General features: G+C 39.8%; 1 protein-coding gene across 2 annotated transcripts; it reads left to right on the top strand.

The window, feature by feature from the left end:
- Positions 1–6,834: 6,834 nt before the first annotated feature.
- Positions 6,835–27,248, top strand: tmem102 (transmembrane protein 102). Of its 2 annotated transcripts, none has more exons than XM_015051047.1 (6): positions 6,835–7,196; positions 9,418–9,629; positions 21,656–21,994; positions 23,463–23,656; positions 24,795–25,007; positions 26,248–27,248. In XM_015051047.1, the coding sequence occupies exons 2-6, from the start codon at positions 9,428–9,430 to the stop codon at positions 26,848–26,850; spliced, it is 1,551 nt and encodes a 516-aa protein (XP_014906533.1). In that variant the 5' UTR covers positions 6,835–7,196; positions 9,418–9,427; the 3' UTR covers positions 26,851–27,248. The 2 variants fall into 2 exon arrangements, with proteins under 2 accessions (XP_014906533.1, XP_014906534.1); XM_015051048.1 differs by lacking the exon at positions 6,835–7,196 and adding an exon at positions 7,207–7,781.
- Positions 27,249–27,255: the final 7 nt, after the last annotated feature.

Below are 27,255 nucleotides of genomic sequence, written 5' to 3'. Positions count from 1 at the left end.
AATTTGTTCTTTTGGAATTATTTTTTAGTCTTTTAATTTTCATTTTAGTCTTAAAACAAGTATCTGCACATACGTTTCCTTTTTTGTCAGATGACATATTTTACAATATGAAATCAAATGTTATGATTAGTTATTGAGTAATTGCACTGCAAAAACACAAAATTTTACTAAGTATTTGTGGTCTAGTTTCTAGTGCAAATATCTTAGTCTTATTTCAAGTGTACTAACTTACAAGTAACTTTTCAGCAAGAAATAGGAGCTTGTTTTATGTCAATAATTTATTAATATTAATGAAAATGTTATAAGTACAATAATCTGCCAGTGGAACAAGACATTTTCCCATATTGCAAGTTAAAAATTTCTTGTTCCACACTGAAAAAAAGAGAATGGAGCTTGAGATTAAAAATTAAGTTTGGCAAATTTAATTTATTTACGTTTGTTTAACAGGACAGCTTTATAAACATAGTATATATACTTGGATAAACTTGATTTCTTGTAACAAATTAACTCAGTTTTTTAAGTTGAATCTCCTGTTTTCTTTTTTCAGCGTACTGTAATGTTATTTAACTATTTAACTTTCGATTTTAAGGAATTATTGATATAAAATAAGCTCTTATTTCTTGCTGAAACCTTACTTGTAAGCTAGTTTTGTCTTATTTCAAGTGAACTAAGATATTTGCTCTAGAATCTAGACCAAAAATACTTGGTAAGATTTTTTGTTCTTTTGTTGCGTAATTAGTCTTTTTAAAAGCTATTTACAAAATGCTCTTTAAAATCTTTTACATTTTACTTGAATTTAATATGTTGTGCAAATTAATACAGAAAATAAATACATGTACATGCAGTAGGATAAAGCCGGTGTAAATTTAACAAGTCATCTGCGTTTGCTGCACTTATAAGTTTTATGTGTTGCGTTCAGGAAATGGTGTGTTTTTGAGTTCTGCTCCGTACTTTTGATCCACTTAGTGTGGCAGCACAAAAAGAGGTTCATTACCGGTGTCGTCCTCTCAGCAGGGGAGAAAGAGAAATCTGATGAAGCGCTAATTTCCACCCTGACTGCCGACATGTGAATGGGAGAACATTTGGAAAACGGCTGAAAGCGTCAAGGTTCTGCTCACAGAAAGAGGAGGAACAGGCGCATAAATGATTCCCGATGAGTTCTTCATCACGACATATGAGCTCCTCATTACTAAGCAGCTACTGGGAAAAGTTCTGTACGGAAGGAGATTGGGGCCACTAGAGAAAAACAGAATTCTGACTTTAATCTCAGTATTTAGACTTTAACCTCAACTCTTTATTTCAGAATTTTGACTTTTTTCCTCTCAGAATTTTGACTTTTTTCTTTCAGAATTTTGACTTTTTTTCTCAGAAGATTAAAAGTCTGAATTCTGAGGGGGAAAAAAGTCAGTATTTCCCGGTGTTTTACTGAGCTGTGCCACAGTGAAACACAATCACATGGAGCTGACTCACTACTTTTCAATTTATGAGACATTCGACTTAACGTTACAAGATGGCCTTGTGCTGTCAGGTGAATATTTAAAGCTCCCTCATCAAAATTTCAGCTTTTTTTTTTTTTTTTTTTTTTTTTATAAAAAAAAACAAGATTCAACCAATGAATTATAGACCAGCCTCACAGAGCAGTGTTGTTTTGGGGGGGATTTAACATTCATTACCTGGCTCACACAGTCCTCAGACAGACCAGGCAGTGTGTTTGCACATGGAAGAGAAGCAGAAATGAAAAATAGAAGAAGGTAAAGACAGAGCTCTGTTTTGGAACCAAACATCTATGGCAGCTTAATTCAGAAGAAAGCAAATCCTTTCATCGCCTCAATGAAATGTTCTTGTTCCCACTTTATACTGTGGCTCTGCGGCGCTTACAAGACAAAACATTTGAATTACTAATAGGAAATCTGACTTCTCAGGAGGGATGTTTTATTGAAGGCTCTGCTTGAGTAAATCCCCATGCTGCGTTTATTTCACCCAATATTGTTCAGAGAGGAAAGCTGAATCTCCTCATTACCGCATTCAGAGGAGAATATTTGGCTTTCTGCTCCAAACCACACAAATATGATTTAGAAACAGGCCTCGCATGTTTGGACAATAAAATCGACTCAGATAAGCTCGGTTCATTCTCTGGAAATCTAATAAAACCGGTTTAATCAAATTCTCTGACAACTACAGTAACCGTCCCGCACAAGTTTGCTCCTGATTGCTTCTTTGCCGTGTCTGTGGAGCGAGACTGTACGTCTGAGTTCATTTGTAATTACATTTTATTGCAATGGCGTTTTTCAATCAATTTGTTCAGTCCTTCCTCCAGATATCTACAACAGTTTTCAGGGGGGGGGAAATCATCCTAAAGTCACATTTTGGGTCTTAAACTGCTGCTAGAAAAATGAAAAAAAATCATCATTTTAGATTTTTTTTAGTTTTTTTTTTTTTTAACTGCATCACGATTCAATTAACTGAATGTCATACAGCTCTGTTAAATTAATTATATCACCAAAATGTTAATCACTCAGTTGAATATAATACAAAATATTGCTTCCTTATAAACAGACTGATATATTCCAGACATTAAATTATATTATTTCTCAGACAAAACCCCAAAATTTAGGCTCTCAGAATACTTGGGTATTAGATCAAACCAATAAAGATGATTTTCAATGTGAAATTTGCCCCTATACTGAAAAGTATGTTCATGTGCTGCTCAGTACTTGGTTGGGGCTCCTTTTGCATAAATTACCACATCAATGCAACATGGAACCGAGTGTCCAAAGTATTTGCAGATTTCAGGTCTTTGTAATGCTGGTATTTGCATGTCAAACTAACCTAGCTGTCCACACTTAAAAAACAGCAAAGCTGGGTAGCAACTTTGATCTGGTTGAGGTCAAAATACTATGATGTAGCACGTACTGTTGATACATGGTGGGTGTCAGTATGATTAACATTAGCACTGTAGCATCTTTAGACTTCTGCTAAACATTTTGCTGGTTTAGCATTAGCAGAACTAACGCTGAGTGCTTTTGAGTTAGCCACTAACATTTTAGCTAGCAGTTCCCACCACTGCAAAAACAGAGCAAAGTAGTTACACCTAGTTTTAAAGCTACTTTTATGTCACGCTGTAAAACAATAAAATACTTATAGACTTTTTACTTTCCTGTTTATTCTTTAAGAGATAAACCTCTCTGCAGAGGCTACCCTAAAGGCAAATTGAATGAATTGCCCTCCACCTCTGTCTGTGACCAGAAATAACACAAACACTGATACTAACAGCATATAATGTTAATTATACCCAAGGAGACTTCCTCTCCCTCTTTTTCTCCACAGGAATATATTACAACTGAGACTGAAAATGTTTCCCCTTTTAACTCCCTTTCCCTTCTTTTCCATCCGATGGACTTAAATTGCATCAGCTTCATCTGTGGGAAGAAAACAGCTCCTCGTTCCATTGATTTCTCAGTCTGGGTCTGTTTTGGTAGAAATAAAGAGTAAATCTGTGTGAGAGTAAAGTAATGGTGAGCTTATGGGAGCTGATGGCCTCCATACTCCATCAAAGAAGCTGAATGAAACTCTTTACCCTGGACGCCTGACTGGATTAAATTCCTCCGTCTCATTCACAGGGATCGGGCGGCACCAACACCTTCCCTCAGACGCACCCAAGCAATACTTTACACCGCACGCTTCACAATACACACCGAAGAAACGCCAAATCCTCTCTGCGAGGCTTCAATCAGCCTGTAATGTCTGTTTCCGGAACCATCACTGACCTTTCAAAGCCACTGATATGGTGGTCAGCGGTATCAAAGCCTATATCCTCCCTTCAATGGACACCACCTCTTTTTGTTTTGTTTCTTTATACTCAGTCATCTCACTTCGGTCGGGAGCGCCGAACGAATGCAACATTAGATGGGCTAAAAGGACGACACCACCGGGAGCCGCCATTGTTACCGTATCATAGTAACGGCTAACGGCTGTCAGCAGCAGCCACTCTCACGGAGAAATGTAATGTGCAGACGGAGATGTAATGGCTGCGGTTACGTTGGGGGAAATGGCATAAATGACATAAAAATATGTTTGTTTTTTTTGCCTCGTTTAGCTCTCGGCACATTTGAATCGCTAACTCCATCAACCGTCGCCTCACGCGCACGCCTACCATACGGGGAGAACCCCGTCTCCATAGCAACGTAAACAACATGTCTAAACTAGGTTCAAAAATATTTGTACTAAACCTAAAGGGGAAATAAATATTGTAACTTATATTAAATAATTTTCTTCTTCAAAATAAATAAATAAAATCAGTGTAGGCAAGCTCCTCAGTGTTGCGTTGAAACCTCTGAAAATACTATTGATGTAAACACTTTATGTGTTAATAAGGTCACATTAAATACCTTAAATTGGGCTGTGAATACATAAAAGTTACATAAACATTACTTTCCTGAAGTGCTTTCAACAATCACATGTGCATGTGAGATTGCTTTAGGATAAATTTCAATTGATGGGGATCCTGTCTCTGAAAAACTAGATTCTGTCCAAACATTTTGCCAAGAGGGCCAAAATCATCAAGCTAAAAGTTATTTGGGGCCACAAAAGTCATTTCTTTTAAAAAAAAAAATAAAATAAAATTGTTGCCTTCTTGTTTTCATCTGCTCAATAATAAGCTAAACATGCAAAATTGTTTTGAACCAAACAAAATAGTCAGGTTTTCGTAATGAATTAGAAATCTGAAACACATAACATGGCTGGAATGATTGTAATTATGACTTTAAAGTTAGGATGAATGTAGAAACCAGGTTCATAAATGAGGATTACTTTGTGCATTGAAATTTTTTTTATTTATTTTAAGATTTGGTTTGTGAAAATGCCATCCAGATAAAATGTTGCTGAAATGCACCTGTGATAGTGAGTTAAATTTATTGTAGTTAGGGGTCACTCAAAATCAATCTGAGGGACACAAATGGCCCCTAAGCTGCATTTTGGACATCCCTGCCTTATACAAACTTCCAGAAAACTGCACAACTGCTGAAACACTGCATTTCTTTAAATCAAGGCTATAAAACTCACTTGTTTCTACTGCCTTTGATTAAAAACAACTGGAACAGTAACATATATTTGATAGTTATTATTCTTGATTATTTTGATGATGGAATTTGACAAAATGTAATGTCTGTTGCTTGTTTTGTAATTGGTTAGCAAAATTTTTAATTATTGTGGATTTTTTAAATAAACCACAAATTACACATACAAGCTCAAATATATATACTCAGAAACATTTTTCTGGTTTCTTTGTTTTATTCTTTTGTTTCGTTTAAAGGATATCACACAATATTTTTTCCCTTTAATCCTATATTCCTATTACACTCCTGCAAGTTTTTGTCTGTTCAATCCAAGTCTTTTATCGCTCTTCTCTCACTCACTCTGCAGGACAAGAACAGACTTGGAGCTGGAGACTGAAACTCTGGGTAACAATGCCACAGCATGCCAGCAGTTCATATCTGATCAAACACAAAAATAAGAGAAATACAGAGTAAAGCTAATCTTAGAAATGTGTTGGACATGCTGGGTGTCAAGAAAACAAGAAGTGTTGTTTTTGATAGAAAATAAAAAATAGAGGAACAAGTAGAAGTTGTGAAAGCCAGTTAGAGCTACTGTAGATAAAAAAGGAGAAAATCGTACATTTCCACCAAAAATGCTCAGAAAATTTAGATTAATCTCAGAAAACTTCTAGAAAAGCTAGAAAATCTTAGAAAATCTCTGAGTTTGAAAAGTCAAAAATGTACAAGAAAAAAGTTGAAATATACAAATCTAAGAAATGTTTAGATTAATTTCATAAATTTTCTAGAAAAATACAAGAAAATTTCTGAACTCCGAAAGTTGAAAATTTGCAAGAAAAAACTTGGAGACCTCACAGTTTGAAAAGTCAAAGATTTGCGAGAAGAAAAAAAATAGAAAGTTTTAGCTTAATCTCAAAAATTGAGAAAAAACTTGGAAATATTTGGGCTTCAAATGTCAAAAAATATGCAAGAAATTCACAGAAATGTTGCTTAAAAAAGGACATTTCAGAGTCTGAAAATGTGAAAGTTTCCAAGAAAAACATTAATACATTTTAAGAGTACTTTGAGAGATTTTCTAGAAAAAGTTTTTAGAGAAATTCAACCTTTGAAACTCAGAAATTTCCAGGTGTGTGGGGGCAGGGGAGGTTCTAGAAAATTTGTGAGATTAATCTAAAAAAATTCTCACAAATTTCCCTGATTTTTTTTTCTTTTCTTTCTTCTTCTAGAAAACATTCTGAGATTAATCAAAAAATTAAAAAAAAATTTCTAGACATTTTTCGACTTTTCAAACTTAGAAATACACATTTTTTAAGGAAAATTTCTGGGATTAATCTAAAATATTTGGCGGTTTTAGGCAAAAATTTACGTTTTTTTCAATCTACACTTTTCCCAATTCCACCGTATTTGTAGGTAATTGCTGCATTAGATTAGATGCATTAGATTTAACAACAAGCTAAATTCCCCATAGTTGTGCTCTAAATGATAAATCAGGCTCAGGAAAAACATAACAATAACTGTGCCCTATTACTTGGATTAATGAACAGCCTGTCCTCGTCTGCCCTCAGATAATTCCCACACATTCATCAAATCTCCAGGGCATGGATTCCACTAATTCCAGCAGCATTACCATAATAGGATCTAGTTTTATGAGCAGGTGTGACAATCGCTTGTATATTAAATAGCATTTTTCTCAGTTACTGTACACATGCTGACAGCTTTGGATCAGCATCCATGTCCAAATAGGCAGATGAGGGATTCATCTCTGCTGTGGAGCCATGAAACCTCCCTGTTCCTCCTCTAGCCAAACCTGAACTCTGCATTTTATCTTCTCCACAGGGACACAGACCCGTTTTCAATCATAACTCTGACCTCAGACACCCGTGTGTGTGTGTGTGTGTTTTTCTCCACTCAGCGTGGGGCGTACACTCCACTCCATTCCACCACCCATGCTGGCTAATCCCTGGATCCTGTGAGTAGGACCATGATTTGTGGGACGGTGTTGCCAGGGGGAAGGTGGTAGCGGTGGTGACGCTCGGATCCTGTTGGAAATGACAGCTGAGGAAGGCGGATTGGAGCTCGGGGACCAGAAAAGCAGCAGAGGCAGGAGATAGCGAAGAAAGTGCCGCACTTCGCCGTTTTCAAAGGGTGTGTTTGTGTGTGCTGGAGAGCAGCTTTTAGCCTCTCGGCTAATCATTTGTCATGGATCAGTGTGTGCATGTGTGCGTGTGTGTGTGTCGTCTTGAAGCTAAACGAAGTCGTGTGTGCGTGTGGGGATACACGCATCTGTATGTGACTGTGGATGTGTGTTTGTTTGCTAACATGTCAAATCTAACATGTTAGCTATAGTGCTAATTTACCAAAGCTAGTTGGCTAATATCCTAAATTAGCTCTTTCTGGGTGCCGCCTGAATGCAACATGTCCAGCTGTGTGTTAGAGATATTGTAGCTATTTTAGCACCCTTGCTACAACAGTTCAAGATAATTTCTTATATGAAAGGTGTATTAGGTGTCAACTGTTGGACAGCAAGGTAGGCTAATTTTGTTGGCTAATAGCTTAGCAGCTGGCTCGCTAATTGACCCAGTTTAAAGGGGCAGAGGCCGTGTTGGCGTTCCAACGCGACACAAACTTTGTTTACAACTTTTCTCCCCCGCCCTTAATTATTTTGTTACACTTTTCAACAACAGTTTCCCATTTCAGACCCAACACCCTGTTTCAACTCTGAACCTTCACGTAAAAGTTTTCGTTCTGCTACGTAAAATGTTTTTGGACTCGTTTAGCTCTGGGTACATTTAATCCGCTAACTCCATCAACCGTCGCCTCACGTGCCCGTCTACGCTGCAGGGAGAATTCACGTTGCCATAGCAACGTCAACAAAATATGTAAACCAGGTTGAAGACGTGTAGATTATCCATTACATATTGTATTAATCCCAGAGAGAAAGTAAATGTTGCTGTAATTTTTATATAATATATGGAGTCATTGTACATGCTGATGGCTGTGGGCAGGAACCATCTACTGTAGCGGTCTGTGTTACAGTGTATCGGAAGAAACCTCTGACTGAAGACACTGTTGTCAAAATTTAAAATTTTTAAAAATCCTTAAATGGAACATTTTTTATGATAGATTTATTAACGACAAGCCTAAAGAGATGTATGTAAAAACTATTTATTTTAAAATATAATCTTATAACAAATTTTAAATTATGCAAAGATCATGTTGAGGTGAATTGAAATCACAGAGCTGGTTCATTGTTCCTTTGTTTCATTAACTCAATTCGAGATATTAAGTAAAGTACAGCCTTAGTTGTACTTTAGTAATTATGCCAACTCCAAATTCACTTTCTCTGAAATGTAGATGATCTTATAAGATTAAGAAATAGTTTTTATTCAGAATTTTTTTATTCAGAGGCCTGATTTTCTAAGCTTCTTATGGTTTAGAAAATCATACGGAAGAAAGCTAATTCTCCACAAAGAGGATAATCCACACAGTCTATAGTGCTGTAACCAAGCATATTTACAGAAAGTTTAGTGGAGGGAAAAAGGTGGTAGAAAATGTTGCACAAGCGATACCTGCATAATTGTAAACAAATCACTGACTGCCTGTAGAAAATACAAAATTCTGGTGTAATAAATGCATTTATGCTCAAAAAATTGACATTAGTTTGACCTTTTTATATTGCCTTGAAACTTTCACAAAGTGGTCTTTCCTTAATGTTCTACTCATGGTTGCTCTTTGCCTGTTTTTCATATAAAAGTTTATTAATGTTACAAAACTATAATTTTGCCAGTACCGTAACTTCAAATACAGGGAGCCCAGACTCACTAATACTCATTCGCAGTTAAAATGCTGGGATTCAAGCTCAAACTGGAACCATTAAAATTAAACCAAACCACCAAGTCTGCAAAAATCTTCCCACATTCTACTAAAAAATGAACTATAATAGATGGACAATGTCAAAATAGGCTTAAAATTATTATTGTTTAACACATTGTTGACAAGGTTGAGTTGTTTAAAGAAACAGAGCCTTGTATAAATGTCACAAAACTTTGTTATGTTCATTTTTCCTTTGGTTTAATGTGTTATGATTCTCTGTTCTTCTGCACCAACAACCCTCAGAGTCTCATGATTAACACCAGGCAGCACATAACAAGTCAAAACAATCAAAGCTCTTTATTTAGATAGAGGGAAATTCATTGTGTTATTTTGGTACATGGAAACTCTCAGAAACTGTAACTATTCAGGTGGAGTCAAAACCTTTCTTTTAATTACTTAAAATAAGTAAAAAGGCATAAATAAAAACTGTACGTAGTGGGTTGAACTCTTTTTTTTTAAACAAAGCTTCCTGTTTTTCTTCTTCGGTCCTCAGGGTTGCTGAGATGGAGTCGCTGATGAACGCGGTGACGCCGCGCTCTCCGGCCCCCGTTAAGAAGCTGTCTGAGGTGGACTTCCGCTCAGGGGCCACCCTGGAGCAGCTGTCGGCCCAGGTGTCGGAGCTGGTGCTGCTGGAGCAGGGGGAGTTTGGAGACCAGACCGCCTTAGAGGTCCACACTGCCAAGGACTTCATCTTCAACATGCTCGGTAAAAGAAACATTTATTTCTCTTATGTAACTTTTACACATTTGTTGAAAGTGTCACCATGTCGTGGCATTATGAGACGAATAATCTACCTTCTCCCAATGCTAACTGGAAACAACCAATCAGAGGCAGGAGGCAGGTCTTGGTGTTGTCAATCATGCCATATGCGTGCTGCTCACACTCTCCCAGTTGCTCTCCCCATCAGCATAGCCTGTTGTGAATGCTGAGGCTATTTAGCATGGCCACCACCAGTGATGGCAAATAAATGTTTCTCCTTTAGCAGTAAGATGTTTTTCCGCCTTTAAACGTGTATCTGCGCGTTCATCAGGTTGATTGACGGCGCTAAGACCCGCCTCCTGGCTCTGATTGGCTGTTTCTGGTGCATTTCTTCAGATGACAATAGCAGCTCAGGGAGGACATGGAGGAGATCGATCTTTTCACATATTACCTGTCTCATATCAAACTGTTACAAAATGAAGACAGTTTCAATAAATATGTAAAAAAATCTATTTTTAATAAAAGTTGCATAGTGCAGCTTTAAGGTCAGATAATCGATAAGGACTCACCGTAGTTTTTAGGGCAATGCGTCCTCTTGGTTAATTACGTAGTTTTTAATCAATCAAGTTTATTTGTGTAGCACATTTCAACAACAAGGCACTTCAAAGTGCTTTACATCATAAAATCACAAAAAATCAATAGTTGAAACATTACATTTTTCCAAGTCATTACACATCAAAATGTTAGCTGTATAAATCCTTGCAAACAGTTTCTCATGTGATTATTGGCTTTTTCTGGTAAATTTGAGAACAAATCTGATTGAAACTTGGTGAGGCTCAGATACTAATCACTCTGACTAATCTTCAGGTTTTTACCTTCCTACTCCATAGTGGCAGGTTAAGCTTTGGTTATTCTTGTCCAGCCTTGTTTGCTACAGTTTTAAGTTGTTTTAAAATATTCAGTTATTGCTTTGCATGTGTCATGTCTAGGTTGGTACGTATCTTTTGGGGTAGCCACATTGTGACTGGTTGAATATTAAAACCATTCAAATAACAGCAGGAATGTAAACAACTTACTGAGCTGCTGGGAGGAAGGATCTGTGGTAACGCTCCTTTGTGCACCTGGGATGCAATAGTCACTGAAGGAGCTTTCCAGTTCTTTTTTTTTGTGCTAAATTAAGAAATCATGTCAAAATGCTTTGGTGAAATTACATTTTTGTAATTGTTTCAGCCCATAGAGATAAACATCATCCCTCCAGATATGGGTTGGGTTAGCAGTTCTGTGAAGAAATAACCCGTCATTAGCTTTAATCAGTCCAGTCTGCAGCGTTTCTCTCTGGTTTTCCATTTCGCAGCTGGAACACGGTTAGGTCGGGTTCCCAGATTCACTCTCTGGCTCCAGAGGTAAATAAATCGGCACCGGTTCTGTTCTGTGAGTTCTGGAAATGTTCTCCGCTGCATTTCTGATTTGAATCGTTTCTATGGGAAGAAAATATTCAGCGAGCCAGAACAAGTCGTCTCTTTTTCTGTTTCTGCTTGTTATTGGTTGTAGCTTGTGCCACCACAATGTTGCAGCTGTAGAAGTGTGTATTTGGTCATAAGGTTTACAGTGTTGTATTTATTTTTCCAGGTTTATTAGGAATTTGTTTTAGTTTACTGTGACGAATAGGGGAGCTTTGCTGCTCTGCTTTTTCTAGGATCATTTGAAACGTTTTGCAGACAGATGACAAAGTGGTTGTCAGAGTAGATACAGTAAAAGGAAACGAGTTATCCTTCATTGGCCCATTTTTTTATTTGATGTAGGAGTATCTGTATCTGAGATAAACACACCTGGATAAGTTGGATAAATAAATATAAAGTTAAACCCAGTAACCCTCGTATATAGATTGTGTTGATTTGAATCTACTCTGCAAACTTTGCTGTAAACCTAGTTTTAGCTTTTAGCTGCAAGTTAAAAACAAAAGATGACATATGAAAGTGTGTCCAACAGGTGGCACTGTTTCTCCTTTCTGTCTTCTAACGCTCATCTTCCTGGCCTCTCTCGTTGGTGTTGATATAAACCAGTTAAACATTAAAAGACGGCTTGTTTAGAAGCCGTTTTTCATGCTCAGTGTTTCCGTATCTTATTAGCCGGTTTTCCTCTGCAGTTTGCTGGTTGATGGATCGCTCTTCTTCTCTCTTCCTCGCCTCACCCAGTGAGAAACGGCACAAATCAAACTGGGATACAGCCTCTCCTTTCTCATCTTCTTGCCGCCGCACGCAGACACACATCACTCCCTTCCCCCTGCAGGAGCCTCTTTGCTGCTCCCGTCGTTTTTTTGAACATCTCCTGATGGCTCCTTTAGGTCTTGCAGGCGGCTCAATCACCAGCGGCTCACCGGTGCGAAGGAGGGAACAAATAAAAGTTTGACACTTTGAACAGTTGGAAAGTTTGCGTTTAGATTCTGGGCTTGTAAAGCTGAACGTGCGGCGGCTTCGATGAAAGGAAGCAGATATCGTCCTGATCTGGGGGAGTCGTATTTCGGCGCGCTGGGCTGCTCTTTTCTAAAGTTTGAGCTGCAGACGGATTCTCACTTGGGCTGTCAAGGAAAAGGCAGGAGAGGAGATTAAACTCGCAAACAGACAGTGATTTTCCTCACAGCCTGACAGATTCTCATGCTCTTATTTACCTCATGTTTGGGTAAACAATTCGGTCTGCCTTCTGGGGGCTACTGTATAAATCTTTTAAGATGAAAAAGAAGAAGAAACGGATCCCCACTGGTGGAAGAACGAGGAGGAGTTCAAAGGTCATCCTCTCTCTGATCTACGGGAAGACTGCTGCTTTCGATCGGATCTTCAGAAGTCATGAACATCTTTCTGTTTGGGTCCAGAGATGGACGTTTGTATATAAAAAAAAAAAAAAAACAGATTAAAAGCTTAAACTGCACTGCAAGGAGATCCAGACATGTCCAGAGGGATTTCCTCTTTCTTCTTTACAGCAGATTTAAACTAAAAATCAAAATCAGCTGAAACAAAAATCAACTTCTGTGATTTTTTTTTTTCTACTCCCAGTGAGGCAAATTCACAGGTTAAAATGTGATTAGTTGTGAAGAAGGTGAATTAAAGATAACAAATTCAGAAAACTGAAGAAAAATACAGCTGGAACTTTAACGTGTTAATTCCATTTAATTAATTACATTGATTTTAACGCATTTTTGTTTTTACATACAAAAGTTCTGAGTGGAACCTTTGTGTTCATGTTTCTGGTACGCCCGTAAATCTGACGCACAAGCGACATCCACAAACAATGATGGACGACAGAGCCACTTTTCATGCTTTAAGAAACAATAACCTAGGTAAAAGATTAAAAAGAATAAACATATTTATTGTTCTTGAGCTCATATGTCTTTTTATTCAGTAATGTAGCAACAAAATGTTGCTTATTTTATAGATATACAGAATCCTCAGCTTGTACAGTTCTCTGCAGACCCCACACATTCTGGACACAAACTGTTTAGACTTTTCCTTTCAGGTCGGCTTCCACAGAAACAGTTTTAGCATATTTGTACTGTTAGAACTTGTAGTTTTTATTTTTTTTATATGTAAAATAATGGCTCTACATACACATAAATGCTTTTTCCTTTTGTCCTTTTTACGCTTGAAACTAAATCCTTTGATTGTTCACACAATGTTGGCCAAAAAAGCTGATTTGGATTCTGAACCAGCCCAAAATGGCAACTAAAAAGGACATTTTTAAATGTTTAATTAATTTCATTTACTCCAAATCAATTTGAACCTTGATTTAAATCATTAAAAGACGATAATTATGATGAGTGGATGCCAATTAGAGCTTCTTAGTCTGTGCAGAATGACCCGACCGCTGCTGAATATTTCACCTCATTTAAAGGAAAAAGTCATTTTTTTATTCCAGATTTTCTCCCTTCATGGAGGCGTCTTTCTGATCCAGATGTTCTGCGTCTCGGGCGTCGAGGGGCCGGGCGCCAGAAACCAGCCTCCGCTTTATTATCGCACGCCCAACTAACCCTCCGTTAGCGCCGTTTCCGATTTGGGAGCACATCTTTGCTCGGCAGCTGGGACCAGAAGACGAATCAAAATCCTCGTTTGATCAGCCGCTCTTTGTTTGTGCTACAATTTTCATCAGCTCAGACGCGGAGCCCAATCGGAGCCAACGCTGTTGTTTGGCTGACAGCGGCGTTGAGTCTTTACGGTTGGGGAAGCCGGCGTGTCGGCGAATCTCCCAGCAGATGCTGATGAGTTCGCAGCCTCCTGCTGCAGATTGCACAGCTGTCTCTGATTGAAACGGCGAGCAGAGTCTCCGTGGCTCAAGGCGGAAGATGTCACATCTGATCCGTCGTTTTAGGAGTCTTCTCGGCTCCTAATTGAACATGACTGGGGTTTTGACACCGCATGACATCGTTTGACAGAGTCTTCAATTAGACGATTAAGGGTTTAAAAATCTCCAAGTGTTCCTGCGGCAGCAAGTGAAACGATTAGCCACTGTCAGAGGATGACGGGGCCGTCTGACCTTTTGTCTGAGTGTTCATGAAAAATCCTCATCTGTACCTCAGCTGGAAAATCTAGTTTGGGTCGTCTTCATATTGACTCATAAACTGTTGATTTTCTCTGAACATTTTCCAATAAGTTGTTGTTTTTACAACTGGGAGAAGCTGATTAGGAAAGCCAGAGGATTTGGAGGTTTTATGGATGCAGAGCAGAGACAGAAAGAGGAAAGGATGATATCCCCAACTCAACATCTCTCTGTCCAACTCTTTAACCCTACAGATAAATAAAACTAAGGTTTCATTCACACCAGCCATGTTTAATCCACTTTAATCAAACTCCAGTCCGTTTGTCTTTAAAATCTGGTTTATTTGGCGAAGTGCGAACTCTGAGGTGGACCAAACACAAAGTCTGGTCCACCTAAAATCCACCGTCTCTGTTCGATTCAAGTAAACTCTGGTGTGACTTGAATGCCAAACTCCAAAAGCAGGAAGTAGACTACAGCGCAGGGCATTCTGGGTAAATGCAACTGAAAACAAACAAGCTAGCCTAGCGCTAGTGAGAGAAATGACGCTTGATCTTTTAACAAAGACAAAAGAGAAATCCAACAGCCACTAAAACCTGACGCTACTCCGTTTTCATGTTGTTTCCTTCAGTGGTTCTTGGTGCAGCCACTGCACCAAGAACCACTGAAGGTTCGCTGTCACAGCTGCTGCAGTGAAAGCGAACTGCAGCAGCTGAAAATGTAACAAATGTAACTTTGGTCCCCAGTCGAACTGGGTTTACCTGACTCGGGGTTTCCTCCAGTGTACGTTAAGCCTGGCAGGCCACCAGGCTTAACTTGCCCCCCACCAGGCTAAGTGTTATTAATTTACTTTAAATTTTTAATTTTTTTATACACCAATAACATTCACAGTAAAGAAGGATTAAGCTAGACTTTTATTTGATGCGTTGAACTGGGTTTGAGGGCCCGTTGGCTTCACACGATTTTATTTCCAAATTATGATGCCAGCTAGTTCACCTCCACATTTTGTAACTTTTAACCTTTTTTAACACAAAAACACAGTTATGCTGTTGGCATGTAATGACAGTGAGTCTTATAGAAATGGTCTTTAGTCAGAAGCTTCTTGAGCGTCAATGCAACACTGACTGCTACTGGATATACTTTCTGTCCACTGAATCACTTGGTTGATGAGTGACGACGGTATTTAATTTCTTTTTTAAGATAAATAATTCAGCTTACTTCCAGCTGAGGCATCTCAAACTCTTTTTGTGTTTCTGTTCTTCGATGTGACATCTGTATCATTTGTCTTAACATCCTGTTTGTTATATTTATGTAGAGAACCTAAAGAAGTAGTCAATCGAGACCTGGAGAACAGCTAACGTCTGCAAAACAGATTCACTTAAAGAAGTCGGGGGCAACAGAGCTGCTGTAAAAATCTCAACCCGCCATGGTTTTTCTCCTCTTCGCTGATAATTCACTGTCATTTAGCGACGAGTAAAACGGCGGCATTACCGAGATCAAAGCAGCAGAGAGGAACCGAAATGACACCGACGGCTTCCTCTCTGCAGGTGGTTCAGACACACCACGTCTGTCATTTCTCATCCCCATCTCACTTACACACACACACACACACACACTTACACACACACAGAGCAGGCCTTTTCTGAAGCATCTGTTTCTGAGCTAATCTCCTGCCGTAGTGTGAAATCATGACCAGCGAGGTGATGGAGAAGATGATCAGTCTGAATTAGACTGGAGATGAAGTCTGGAGGTTTATTTTGCTTATTTTTGTTTAAACTGGGGGTCGGCAGCCAATGTTGTGGCCATTTATGTTACATTTTTGTGAATCATAACTTCTGTCAGTTTAGTTTTTTCTTCAGGCAGTTCAAATGTTTGGAACCAAAATCTGTTATTTTAATTTGTTGTTACTTTTGGAAACTTTTAGAAGCTCCCATTAACTCAGGGGTGACCAAAGTGCGGCTCAGGGGCCATTTATGGCTCCGGATTGACTCTGGGTGGCCCTTGATTACAGGTCATGTAGTTGATGCAGATTTGAAAAGGATTAAAATGAAAATTGTAAGGTACAACACAAGATATTCAACCAAGTTTTCTGCTTTTAATTTCATTTATTAGTAATAGGGACCAAAAACATTCAGATTCTTTGACTGAAATGCAGTTTTGGCCAAACCTGTTTAATAAATTTGTCAGAATAAAGCATATCCTGTCCTTGTTTTTCGTTATTTCATAAAAATATTGAATGTTTAGTTTATTTAGCCAATAAAAATACATATAATGTTTTTAAATTTAAAACATTATGAAAATTGAAATTTTTTGGCCCTACTTGACATTTTTGGCTTCGTGCTAAAAAGTTTGGTCACAACCGCATTAATTTAAGAGATTAAAGCTGCAGTTTGTAGCTTTTATAAAACATATTTTTTACACATTATTTGTTAAAACTTTATTTGTTAATATTATTTGTTAAAACTGTCACAATGCCGTAACAGTTTAGTATTAGACTGTGAAAAAATGTAGCTCCCAGTGCTAAATAGAAACTACCAATCAGAGCCAGGAGGCGGGTCTTGGCGCTGTCAATCATGCCTGTATGCTTGCCGCTCTCCTCTTCTTCGCTGCAGCTCGTGCAGAATGTCGCGAATGCTAAGGCTAGTTAGCATGACCACTGATGACAGCAGATAAACGGTTTTCCTGTAATGGTAATTTGTTTCTCTGCCTTTAGCACATTTAGAAGTGTGTACATGAGGATGATTGACACGGCTAAGCCCCTCCTCCTGGCTCTGATTGGTTGTTTTTGGCTCAGGGAGGAGGTGGAGGAGATCGATCTTTTCACAGATTTTTCCTCATTCTGTCACGACATGGTGACAGTTTCAACAAATATGTAAAAAACATATTTTTTAAATAAAAGTTACAAATTGCAGCTTCAAGTGGTTAGATGAAAAATCTGCAGAATGTGTCGCTTAATGGTGTGAATAATTGATTAATCGATAAGTATAATCATTAGTTGCAGCCCAGGTCTAAAGAGCCTCATGCCTGGTCTAATGGATATGGAGGATTTCCCTCTTTAAACAACAAATATTAAAGAAATGCCTAGTTTCTAGTTAAAGTATGGATGTTTGAAGTAATAACTGAGTCTTTGCTTCTCACTCTGAGGTAAATCACGCAGGTTTCTTAGTGATCACTCCCTGTTGGGCGCTTGGTGGTTAAATGGAGGCTGTAGAAATGACTGTCTCTGCTGTAATGTGAGTTTAAATTCACTGCACTTCAGCGTAACTTATGATTATAATTTACTGAAATTCTGCCTGGGTTTCCCTCTGATGGGACATGAAATGAGTCTTTTGAGCCGGGAAGGCGTCCTCTCCTGGAGACGTACATCCGTTACAGGATTAGGGTTTAATCCGTGGCTGTGAAAGCAGCCGGGACCGGCTCCATTCCAGCTCCATTTTCCACATTCGGACGGCGCTGGGAGTGCTTCCGTGTGTGTGTGTGTGTGTGTGTGTGTGTGTGTGTGTGTGTGTGTGTGTGCGCGCGCTGGTTTGTCCTGCTGAGTGTTTAACAGTTTCCATTTAAAAAATTACATTTTCTTTTTTATTATTTTTTGGAAGAACTTCAAACTTATTGCGGAAAGCGTGGCGCTTGCTAATTGATACGGTTTTTTTACATCTTCTTGGCTATTTGACCCAATTTATTAAAGGCCGATTAAAGCAAATAAATCAGAGCAGACTCCGCTGCAAACCTGCTGAGCTGTTATCTCATGTCTGCTCTTCCTCTTCAGCTTTTATCCACCCTTTTTCCTCTTAACTGATTTTAAATGTTGCAAATCAGTTTGAAAATCTGGAAACTTCACCTTATCTCTGTGATCGGTGTGAAGAAAAACATCTGCTCTCCATTGCTGCTGTAGTTAAGTCTGCTGTGCTGCTTTATCCTAACTTTACAAATTAAAGTTTAGGAATAGTTAGAAATATTCCAAAACTGTAGAAACTCATTAAACTCGATGAGTTTAAACAGCCTGGAGCTGGAAAAATAAAGCGTGAAACCAGTGAATGTAGAATAACTTCATTTTTCCTCATCACTGAATCTATTGCTGTCTTTAAAGTAATTGGAAACCAGAAAATGTTTAATTATGAGAAGGTCAAAGGTTGATGGTTGGAGGACTGGCAATGGTAAAATAACCAAAGAATGAATTCAGCTGCTGTTCTTTAACCCTTCAGACTAAAGACAAAAGGTTGGTCTCTTTGTCAAGATGTCAGTCTAAAGTTCTCATCTTTTTTCGCATTACGCCATTTTGAAATCAGCAGCAACTCTGGTATTTGGCCACTGATCTCCTTGGATAAAAAGTACTTCAATATAAACATGTATGAGTCGTGTTGGTATGTGGAGAATTAAATATTCTCTGTTTGTTGAGAAGCAGCAGATCGTTAGCTTTGATTGGAGTTTAAAAGTTCTCAGTGGGTTTGAAATCAGTTGCGTAACAAACACCAGAGGCTCTTGGTTCACCGCCGGGATCCTGCAGTTCAACTTTCAGACGATGTTTTTCTTTCTGAAAACACCTCCGAAGCGCTCCGGCTGTTTTTATCCAAAGAAGCAGAGAAGACAATGTCCCGCTCATTAAGTCTTATTTCTCCTGCTCAGATGTTAGATTAAAACCACTTTCACTCAACGCTCGCACCTGTTTGATGTTCGTCTTAGAAACAGAATAAAATCCGACTCTGTGTTGAACACAGCTGCACAGAAATGCAAAGAGAGAAACGGGAAGCTTTGGTTTAGTGCCGTCAAATAAGATGCAGTTTGACTCCTGTATGGGTTTATTTTCAATCTCTGGATGTTCCTCCGTTTTATATTTGCTCGATTTTATTTTACCATTAATGACGTGAGGCCATCCAAACAAGTTAATTGGTGCATTAGCAGTGAAATAGATGCTAACAACAAGAGAATCCCCAAAATCCCCCAAGTTGAAAGCCCTCAGGGGCCAAAATTACATTTTATATAAAGACATAAAATAGTTTTATTGTGAATTCTTCCTTTTTTACATCCACAACAATAAATTAAGCTACTAATATCTTAATTAAACATTAGTATGACGTTAGCCTTAATCTTTACAGTTACTTAACTTTTTGTTGGTATATAAAATGTTTTGGTTCTGGTGGGTCCAAACTTTTTGCATCAAGGACCAAAATCGCCAACTTGAAATTCCTCTGAAGCCAAAATTAGCTCTTACTCTCCAACTGAAACACAAAAATGGTAGTTGTGAATTCTTCAGCTGGACAAACAATAAATTAAACATTATTTTTAATTAAACCATCATTTGTATGACATCTGCTTTAGTTTTTACAGTTATTTAACTTTTTGGGCCAATTATTAATCGTTTTTGTTAGTCTATAAAATGATTTAGTTCATTTCCAGCAACAAAAATAATCTTTATATATATATATAAACCTTTCCTATGTTTAGCCAAATATAAGTGATGGGTGTGCTTAAGTGTGTTTCTGGGTAAAAAGGTTTGTGACATGACTTTGTATAAAGTTAAACATTTTCTGTTGAAGAAGATTTGAGCTTTCTGTGTAAATCTCATCCAAAAACAGTTACATAAAGTGTCTTTGGCGTATGATGTCATACGCCATAGAGCCACATTTCCACCAAATTTCTGCCTTTAGCTGCTATTTGTAATTTAAAAGAAAAATAGACTTTAGTTGCATGGGTAAAAACAAACATTTTCAGTAGATATCCCAACATAATGTTATATTAGGTGTTCAGATGCACTTAGTCAGCGTGGGGCGCAGCTCTGGACTGTGTATCGTAATAATGTTCAAAAACAAAAGTTCTGCAACTCACCCTGAGAAACTTTCCACCGGTACCTTCAGGCTTTCTTTTAAGTGACCCGATCTTAAGCCATTTGTCTGTTATTATTTTCAAACACAATCTTTTGGTAAGCTAGCTGTAGCGTCGCTCATGTAATGGCAAATTAACAGTTGTTTACATGCAGTACCTCTCGGACCACAGTTTGAGGAGGATTGTCGTAAATCCCCTCTGGCTGATAAACACCCTTCCTCAGCGTCTCTCCCCTGCGTCGTCTGCGCTTCACCTCCGACCTGAAGCAGGTAGCAGTCGCCTGTGGGCCACTTCTCCGTCAGATCAGGCTTTCTTCTCGGTTCTCTCCTTTTAAATGGGCTGAGATAATTTACTCCAGGGGGGTTCCCACGGTCCCAGAGCCCGAAAAGTACACAACACAGCTAAGTAGTCGTGGAGGGATTTGGAGACTTGAGTTTCTCTGTCAAAGTTTTCAGAGTGAAGGAAAGAGTGGTTTCAGACTCTGGGGAGTTGTGGTACTGGCAGGATTTAAGCTGCAACAGGAAAACGATGCATCTCGTGCCTCTTCCAGATGCTTCATGTCCCGCTGTGTGAGGTTGACTGGAACGAGCTGCTCTGACGGTGATACGTTATTCATAACTGTGTTTTCTGAAACCTCAAACTAGTTATCTCTGCCAGAAAATGAAGCTTTTTTTTAGTACAGGAGCCCAGAATGGACAAACGATGGGCATGATTTTTTTTATACTCATCATTGGTTCATCTGCTGGTCAGTCTACCACTTGACCAGCAGATGTCGCTAAAAAGCCAGGAAAAATAACACAGGAATTAGTTCTAAACCAACTTACCCGATTAAATACAAATCTAACTTTTGCTTTAACACTTATGCCAGTGGGTTAAAATATAAGGTGATCTCTAATTTATTTCAATAATCGATTAATCGTTTCACTATTAGGGCTGGGCAATACGGCTCAAAATGTATAACGATAAGGCTTTCATTTTGGTTGATAATTATGTTTTAGTTTTCTTTTGTCTTATCTGACGTATTGCCAGACCTTCCCTGTTTTATCCACAGTTTTTACACCTGTAGTTTTTATTCTTAAGCAGTTATGAGACACAGTGGACAAACCTTAAACTGCTGCTGCGCCAGTTGCTCAGCAGGCCGTTGCTAGGTAACTGAAGAGTGAGTGAGTTGCTAGGTAACCAAAGAGTGAGTGAGTTACTAACCTAGCTTAGCCGTGATGGGCTGAGCAGCTAAAACCTTTCTTCTGCCTACATTTCCCAGAATGCTGCGCAGGTCTGGATCGGAGTTCAGTGAAATTATTGAATATTCTATCAGACGTATTATCCATTGATATTGATCACATGTCTAAAGTGATATATGTTATTGATTTATTGTCTGGAGCTACTTAATATTTTAGTCATTGTGGTACTTGTATGCAATCTACAACTTCACCAGCAGATGTCACTAAAGTCCAATAAAGAAAAAGCTCCTTTTAGTTGAGCCTTAAGCAGCATAAAGTTGGAAAGGAAAATCAAAATTAACTAAACTAAACCACAAAAGTCGATGCTGATTTGTTAACGGGGAAAGCAGCTGCTGGTCAGTGAGCACTCTGGCCGGATCTGTGTGACCTATGACCTTTGGTGAAGCTATTCTCCTCTGCTGAAATCACCAAACTCTTAACTGTTTCTCTCCTCTCCCACCCTGCCAGGTTTAGTCCAGAAGGTGGACCAGCGCCTCCCGGTGGCCAACGAGTACCTGCTGCTGTCCGGCGGCGCCCGGGAAGGCGTCCTGGACCTGAACCCGGAGGACCTGGGCGAGTACGCCAAGGGGGCCGACTTCGACCTGGACTTCACCCTGCTGGTTCCCGCCCTGAAGCTGCACGACCGCAACCAGCCGGTGACCTTGGACATGAGGCGCTCGCCGCCGTGCCACTCCTGGCTCAGCCTGCGCCTCTGCGACTCCAACGTCCTGTCGCGCTGGAGCGTCTGCTGCCAGGAGGAGAGCGGGCTCCCTGCCGAGGAAGACGAGGACGAGGAGGAGGAGATGGGTGAGAGAGAGAGGAAGTGAAAGACGAGTGACTGGATGGAATAAACAAAGATGAAAGTGTTGCTGCAGATTGGATTGAGCGCGTGTTTTCTTCTGATGCACGACGCTGTGATGCAATTTCAGCCCGCAGCAGACGGGCTGTTTTTCACAATAAAAGCCCTCAGAAAGGCTCTGAGTTCAACTTATGAAGCAGAACTAAGCAGTGGAAAGTGCAAGATAATGCAGCGGTTTGCAGATTACTCCAGAAAATCAATCTGCAGCACGCTGGCGAGGGCGGAGGGGGGAGTAAAGACATTTATTGATATGAATCTGTTTAATTTTTAGCAGTTTGGGACGAAGCGTCAGCTGGATTTTCTGGATGTGTAATAACATTTCCCACCAGATTTCAGGGAGCTGTAATTGTCGAGGCAGGGGAGCTGATTAAATCAGGGTAGATGACAGAAAGTGTCGCACCAAATGTGTCCCTGAAAGACGAAAAAACCCACCTGGGTCGATGGTTCCCAGTGGAATAATTAGATTTTGACACCTTTCTCTGAAAAGTGTTCACACCCCCTGAACCAACACATCCTGTCCTGGTGCAAGCCCAAACCTTGATGCTTTTTATGACATTTACTTGACAAAGTAGTGCTGATTGTTAATTATTCAATAGAAGAAACATAAGACGGGGTCAGTGAAATCTGTCAGCTTTGTGGTAATTGAGTCGTTAGAGTTCAGCACATCATCCCAAAACCAAAACTTTTATGTAAAATGAACTTTTTTGAGCCAAGTTTCAGTTTTGTCATCCGATTTTGCTTCATGTCACTTTAGAGTTGGCATGAATAGTCAAAAACAACATTTTATGGCAATAATTTGGTTAAAAGGCTAAAAAAATGGCGTCCATCTTGAAACTGTCATTCTGAACTTTATCATAAAATGAACTTTTTGAGTTTCACATCATGTTATGATGTTATAATGTGAATCGGACCTGAAGTGTTGCTTTGATGCGTTCATGAATGTTTGAGAAATCCTTTAATCACCATGGTAACTGTTCAGCTGTCCTGGTTGGACCTAGCCCCGCCTCCTGGGAGCAGCTCCTCCCTACTCAGTTCCTTCAGACTAGCCAGTAGCAATTAGCGAACACCTCCTGAGCTGCTTCAGTGAAACGCTGGTAAAAATGCTGTTAAAGGGTTGATGGAGGAGCAGATGTGTGACGACTTCCTGAAGGCGGTGTTTCAGAAAGAGCAGGAGCTTCTTAAAGAGACAGAGACCCAATTTTAATTTGTGATATTACTAAGGAAAATTTATTTCAAGTCGTATCTGATACATAGAGCATTTTTATAACAACTGAAGTTGACATAGTTACTTGATTATGCTATAAAACAGCACAATGTGACTGGAAAACACAGAAATACCCCTTTAATTAGTTTATGGGAAACATGAAAAACATTTTTATGCTCACTGAAAGGTTTCCCGGTAACTCTGCTGTACAGGTAAAGGCTCCATCCCGTCGCTGGGCTCCCCTCAGTCCCTGGACGGCTGCTACTTCTCGCCCAGCCTGGTGGCGGACTGGTTCTGGGGGGTGGTGAGCGAGGCTGTGGAGGAGCTGCGGCGCAGCCCGCAGAGAGGCATCCCGACCGCGGAGCGGCTGGAGAGGAACGGGCCCCTGACCACCATCATCCTCCAGGTACAGAGCCGCTGCTGCCTCCTACTCTGAAAATGTTATAAAAAAAATAACAAATGGACGGTTCTGTTCTGAGATTCAACAACCTCCATTATTTAAATTCCTCAAGGCAGTTTATCTAAATTGTATTTTACTATTTAGCACCATCTGCACCGACCAGATAATTATTTGTGTTGGCAACACTTAATTTAATTTTGCTTTTTAATTTTTAAAAGTTAACGTTACTTCTCATCTGTTCTGCACTTTATCTTTTTCCCTACACTTAAAACTTGAGACTTAAAGTGAAGACTAAATAGTTTATTTATCATTTTCTCTTTTCTCTTTGTTATATATCTTTTACTAGCTTAAGCACACTGCAAAAAAAAAAAATCTTACCTAGTATTTTTGGTCTAGTTTCTTGTGCAAATATCTTAGCACACTTAAAAAGAGACGAGACTAACTTAAAAGTGGCTTTTCAGAAATATATAACAGCTTGTTTTTAAGTCAGTAATTCCTTCAAATCGATGGAAAAAGTTTTAGTTCTATTGTCAGATTATTTAACTCATTATTTAATTTACTTTTTCTGCAATTTTATCGAATTATTGACTTAAATAAGCTCCTATAGCTTCCTGAAAAGTTATTTATAAGACAGTTTTATCCTATTTCAAGTGTACTAAAATATTTGCAGTAGGAACTAGACCAAAATTACCTTTTGTGTTTTTGCAGTGTAAGTACAAAAACATTTGCTGAAAGCAAATCATTGTCTCCTCTGAGTCTCTTATTCTGGTTTTCTCTCTGTTGGTTAGTTATTTCTTGTGTAAATGTTTTCTTTTGTTGATGTTTTTTTTTTTGTTTCTTTTAATTGAGCTATCTGTCCTTTGACTATTTCCCTGGGGGGTTTCTGCTTAATTGTCTTAAAACAAAGGATGAATTTCATCTATTGTGCTTATTCCAACATATTTAATTAATGTTCATTTTCCTAAAGAAATAAATTAAAACAGAAACATCAAAACGGGACTTTTTTAAAATTTTATTTGATTACTCGATTAATCGTCAGAGTAATTGTTTCCATCAGTTCTGTGCGGGCGTTGCCGTGGCGATAAAACCACACGCGTGTGTGTGTGTGTGTGTGTGTGTGTGTGTGTGTGCGTCCTTCCTGCAGGCGGGCTCCAGCCGGGTCCTGTACGACCTGCTGCCGGTGGTGTCGTTCCGGGGCTGGCCCGCCGTGGCCCAGGGCTGGCTGACGGCCAACCACTTCTGGGACGGTAAGATCACGGAGGAGGAGGCCATCTCCGGGTTCTACCTGCTGCCTTGCTGCTCCCCGCTGGGCGGCCGGCCCGACCGCGAGTGGAGGCTGGCCTTCTCCCGCAGCGAGGTCAGGAGACGCCCAGCCGTCTTTTCTCACAACTGTAAAACATATTTACAGTTAAACAGATATTTTCATTCACCTAATAGAAAGACACATGCACAGTTATTTCCCATTGTCTGAAGTTAAACCAGATCAAACTTCAGTTATTTATATTTGCTAAATGCTTCAAAACTTAGAACATTTTTTACCAGAGATTTTTCTTTTGTTAAGGAGCAGGAAGATCATTTACCTTAAGATTTTGCTTGATTTCGTGTCATAACTATTTATTATTCCTAATGACTCAATGACAGATAGATCCATGTAATCCAATAAAGGCTGTTTTATATTTTCTACGTTAACATTATTGAAATTAGAAGATTTTATTTTTTTGTTATAGGTGACCTATTCTGCAAAATTTCCTTTTTCTGCATTATTTTCATTCTTCCATTTGTGTTTCTGCTGCTTCTAAAAAAACCCTGAGCATTAAAAAAAGAAACACCCAGCCGTCTTTTGGCAATAAGTTAATGATTTCCTGGTGCCTGGAAAAAGTCACATCTGACGGGCATTGTACCGTCACCTAGCAACCCCAGCCTGTTACCTAGCAACCCAAGCTAGGATTTAATGCTGTATGTGCTGTACAATGGCTGCTGGAAAACACAAGTGTTTTGTTGTTGACTTACCATCCAGACACCACTTGCTGCATTCTTGTTGGTTGTGCAGGAGGCTCTACTTCTGCTTTTCAAAGATGTACGATCATAGAATTGTCCATCTGTTTGCAGCCATCATCACGTGTGTGGGGGGGGGGGCGTGACCAGCAACAGCTTAATTGGATTTAAAGTGACAAATAGCCCTAAAACATCTCATATGAATATGAAAGAGGAACTTGACCAGACTAAAATCTCAATATTTAAAAACGATTTTGGGCAAAAAAAAAATGTAGCAAACATGTTTTGTTGTTGCCCACAAACCTGTCTGATCTGTTCAAGGAAGCATAATAGGTCACCTTTAGATCAGTGTTTTGTTCTCTGACCAGTCTGGTGTGTGAGAGAGAGACTCTTCAAAACATAACAAGTACTTCTTTTTTATGTTATTTATCACATTATTAATATAAATGATACCAAATAGCAGTGAATTGAAACGGTTGTTTTGTCTCCAATGTCTGGTGTTGGAAAGGCTTTAAACTAACCTTGAAAAGTTCCTGAATTTTGCTGAGGGAAACTTGTGTGAGTCCTGACTGTAACCCGGCTCCTGCGCGGTTCTGATCCAGGTCCAGCTGAAGAAGTGCATCCCGTTCCCGATGGCGCAGGCCTTCCAGGCGGCCAAGGCGGTTCTGTCCCGCATCCTGGCCCGGCCTCGGTCCGGCCTCAGCCTCTACCACCTGCGCACGCTCCTGTTCTGGGCCTGCGACCGACTCCCCGCCGCCTACCTGTCCTGCCCCGAGCCCGACGCCCCGGGCCGCCTCCTCCTGGGTCTGCTGGACGACCTGGCGCACTGCATCCTGGGTAAGAACTGCCCCAACTACTTCCTGCCGCAGTGCAACATGCTGGAGCACCTGAGCGACGGCCAGGCGCTGCTGGTGGCCAGGAAGCTGGCCCACGTGCGCTCGGACCCCAGCGAACACCTGCGGGCCGCCCTGGACCAGGCGCGCCAGGCGGGCCAGCTGAAGAAGGAGCTGGCGGGCGGCGCCGCCAACGGACACGGCTCGCCGGGACTCCACCCGGCCAACGGCATCATCTCGCCGTCGGAGGACAAGCTGGCGCAGCGGCTGCAGCAGCTGGTGACAGAGAACCCCGGGAAGTCCATCTCGGTCTTCCTGAACCCCGACGACGTGTCGCGGCCGCACTTCCGCATCGACGACAAGTTCTACTGAGAGTCTGGAACTGAACCCTGCTGCTCCGTCAAGGCAGGATGTCACTTTTATAAAAATATTTGTTAAAACCGTCATCATGTTGACAGTTTATGAGACAGATAATCGAGATTGTTTCAGTGCAAACAAGAAACAACCAATCAGAGCCAGGAGGCAGGTCTAAGTGCTGTCAATCATGCTCGTGTGCTACAATACAGCTTGTCAGCAGAGCCCATGGTGAATGCTAAAGCTAGTTAGCGTGGCCACCAATGACTTGCCTCGTCACAATAACAAATTTACTTTGTGATAACGTCGGCGGCGATAAATCGTCCCCGACGTTATCGTGATAAATAATATTGTTTTGAGAACATTATCAAGTTATAATGTTGATAATGTTCAACATTATAACTTGTTGAACATTATCAACAT

This window comes from Poecilia latipinna, unplaced genomic scaffold (assembly GCF_001443285.1).
Source record: "Poecilia latipinna isolate Pla-1442-1.1 unplaced genomic scaffold, P_latipinna-1.0 Scaffold1026, whole genome shotgun sequence".
NCBI lineage: Eukaryota > Metazoa > Chordata > Actinopteri > Cyprinodontiformes > Poeciliidae > Poecilia > Poecilia latipinna.
Note: the sequence above shows the minus strand (reverse complement) of the source record. Positions and strands in the feature narration are given on the sequence as shown.

What these genes read in the sequence shown, in the direction of transcription:
- tmem102 (XM_015051047.1), top strand. Translation starts at nt 9,428, where the DNA reads ATGGAGTCGCTGATGAACGCGGTGACGCCGCGCTCTCCGGCCCCCGTT. An exon ending in CTTCATCTTCAACATGCTCG is followed by an intron (nt 9,630 to 21,655) that starts GTAAAAGAAACA and finishes CCACCCTGCCAG; the next exon opens with GTTTAGTCCAGAAGGTGGAC. An exon ending in TGACCACCATCATCCTCCAG is followed by an intron (nt 23,657 to 24,794) that starts GTACAGAGCCGC and finishes TCCTTCCTGCAG; the next exon opens with GCGGGCTCCAGCCGGGTCCT.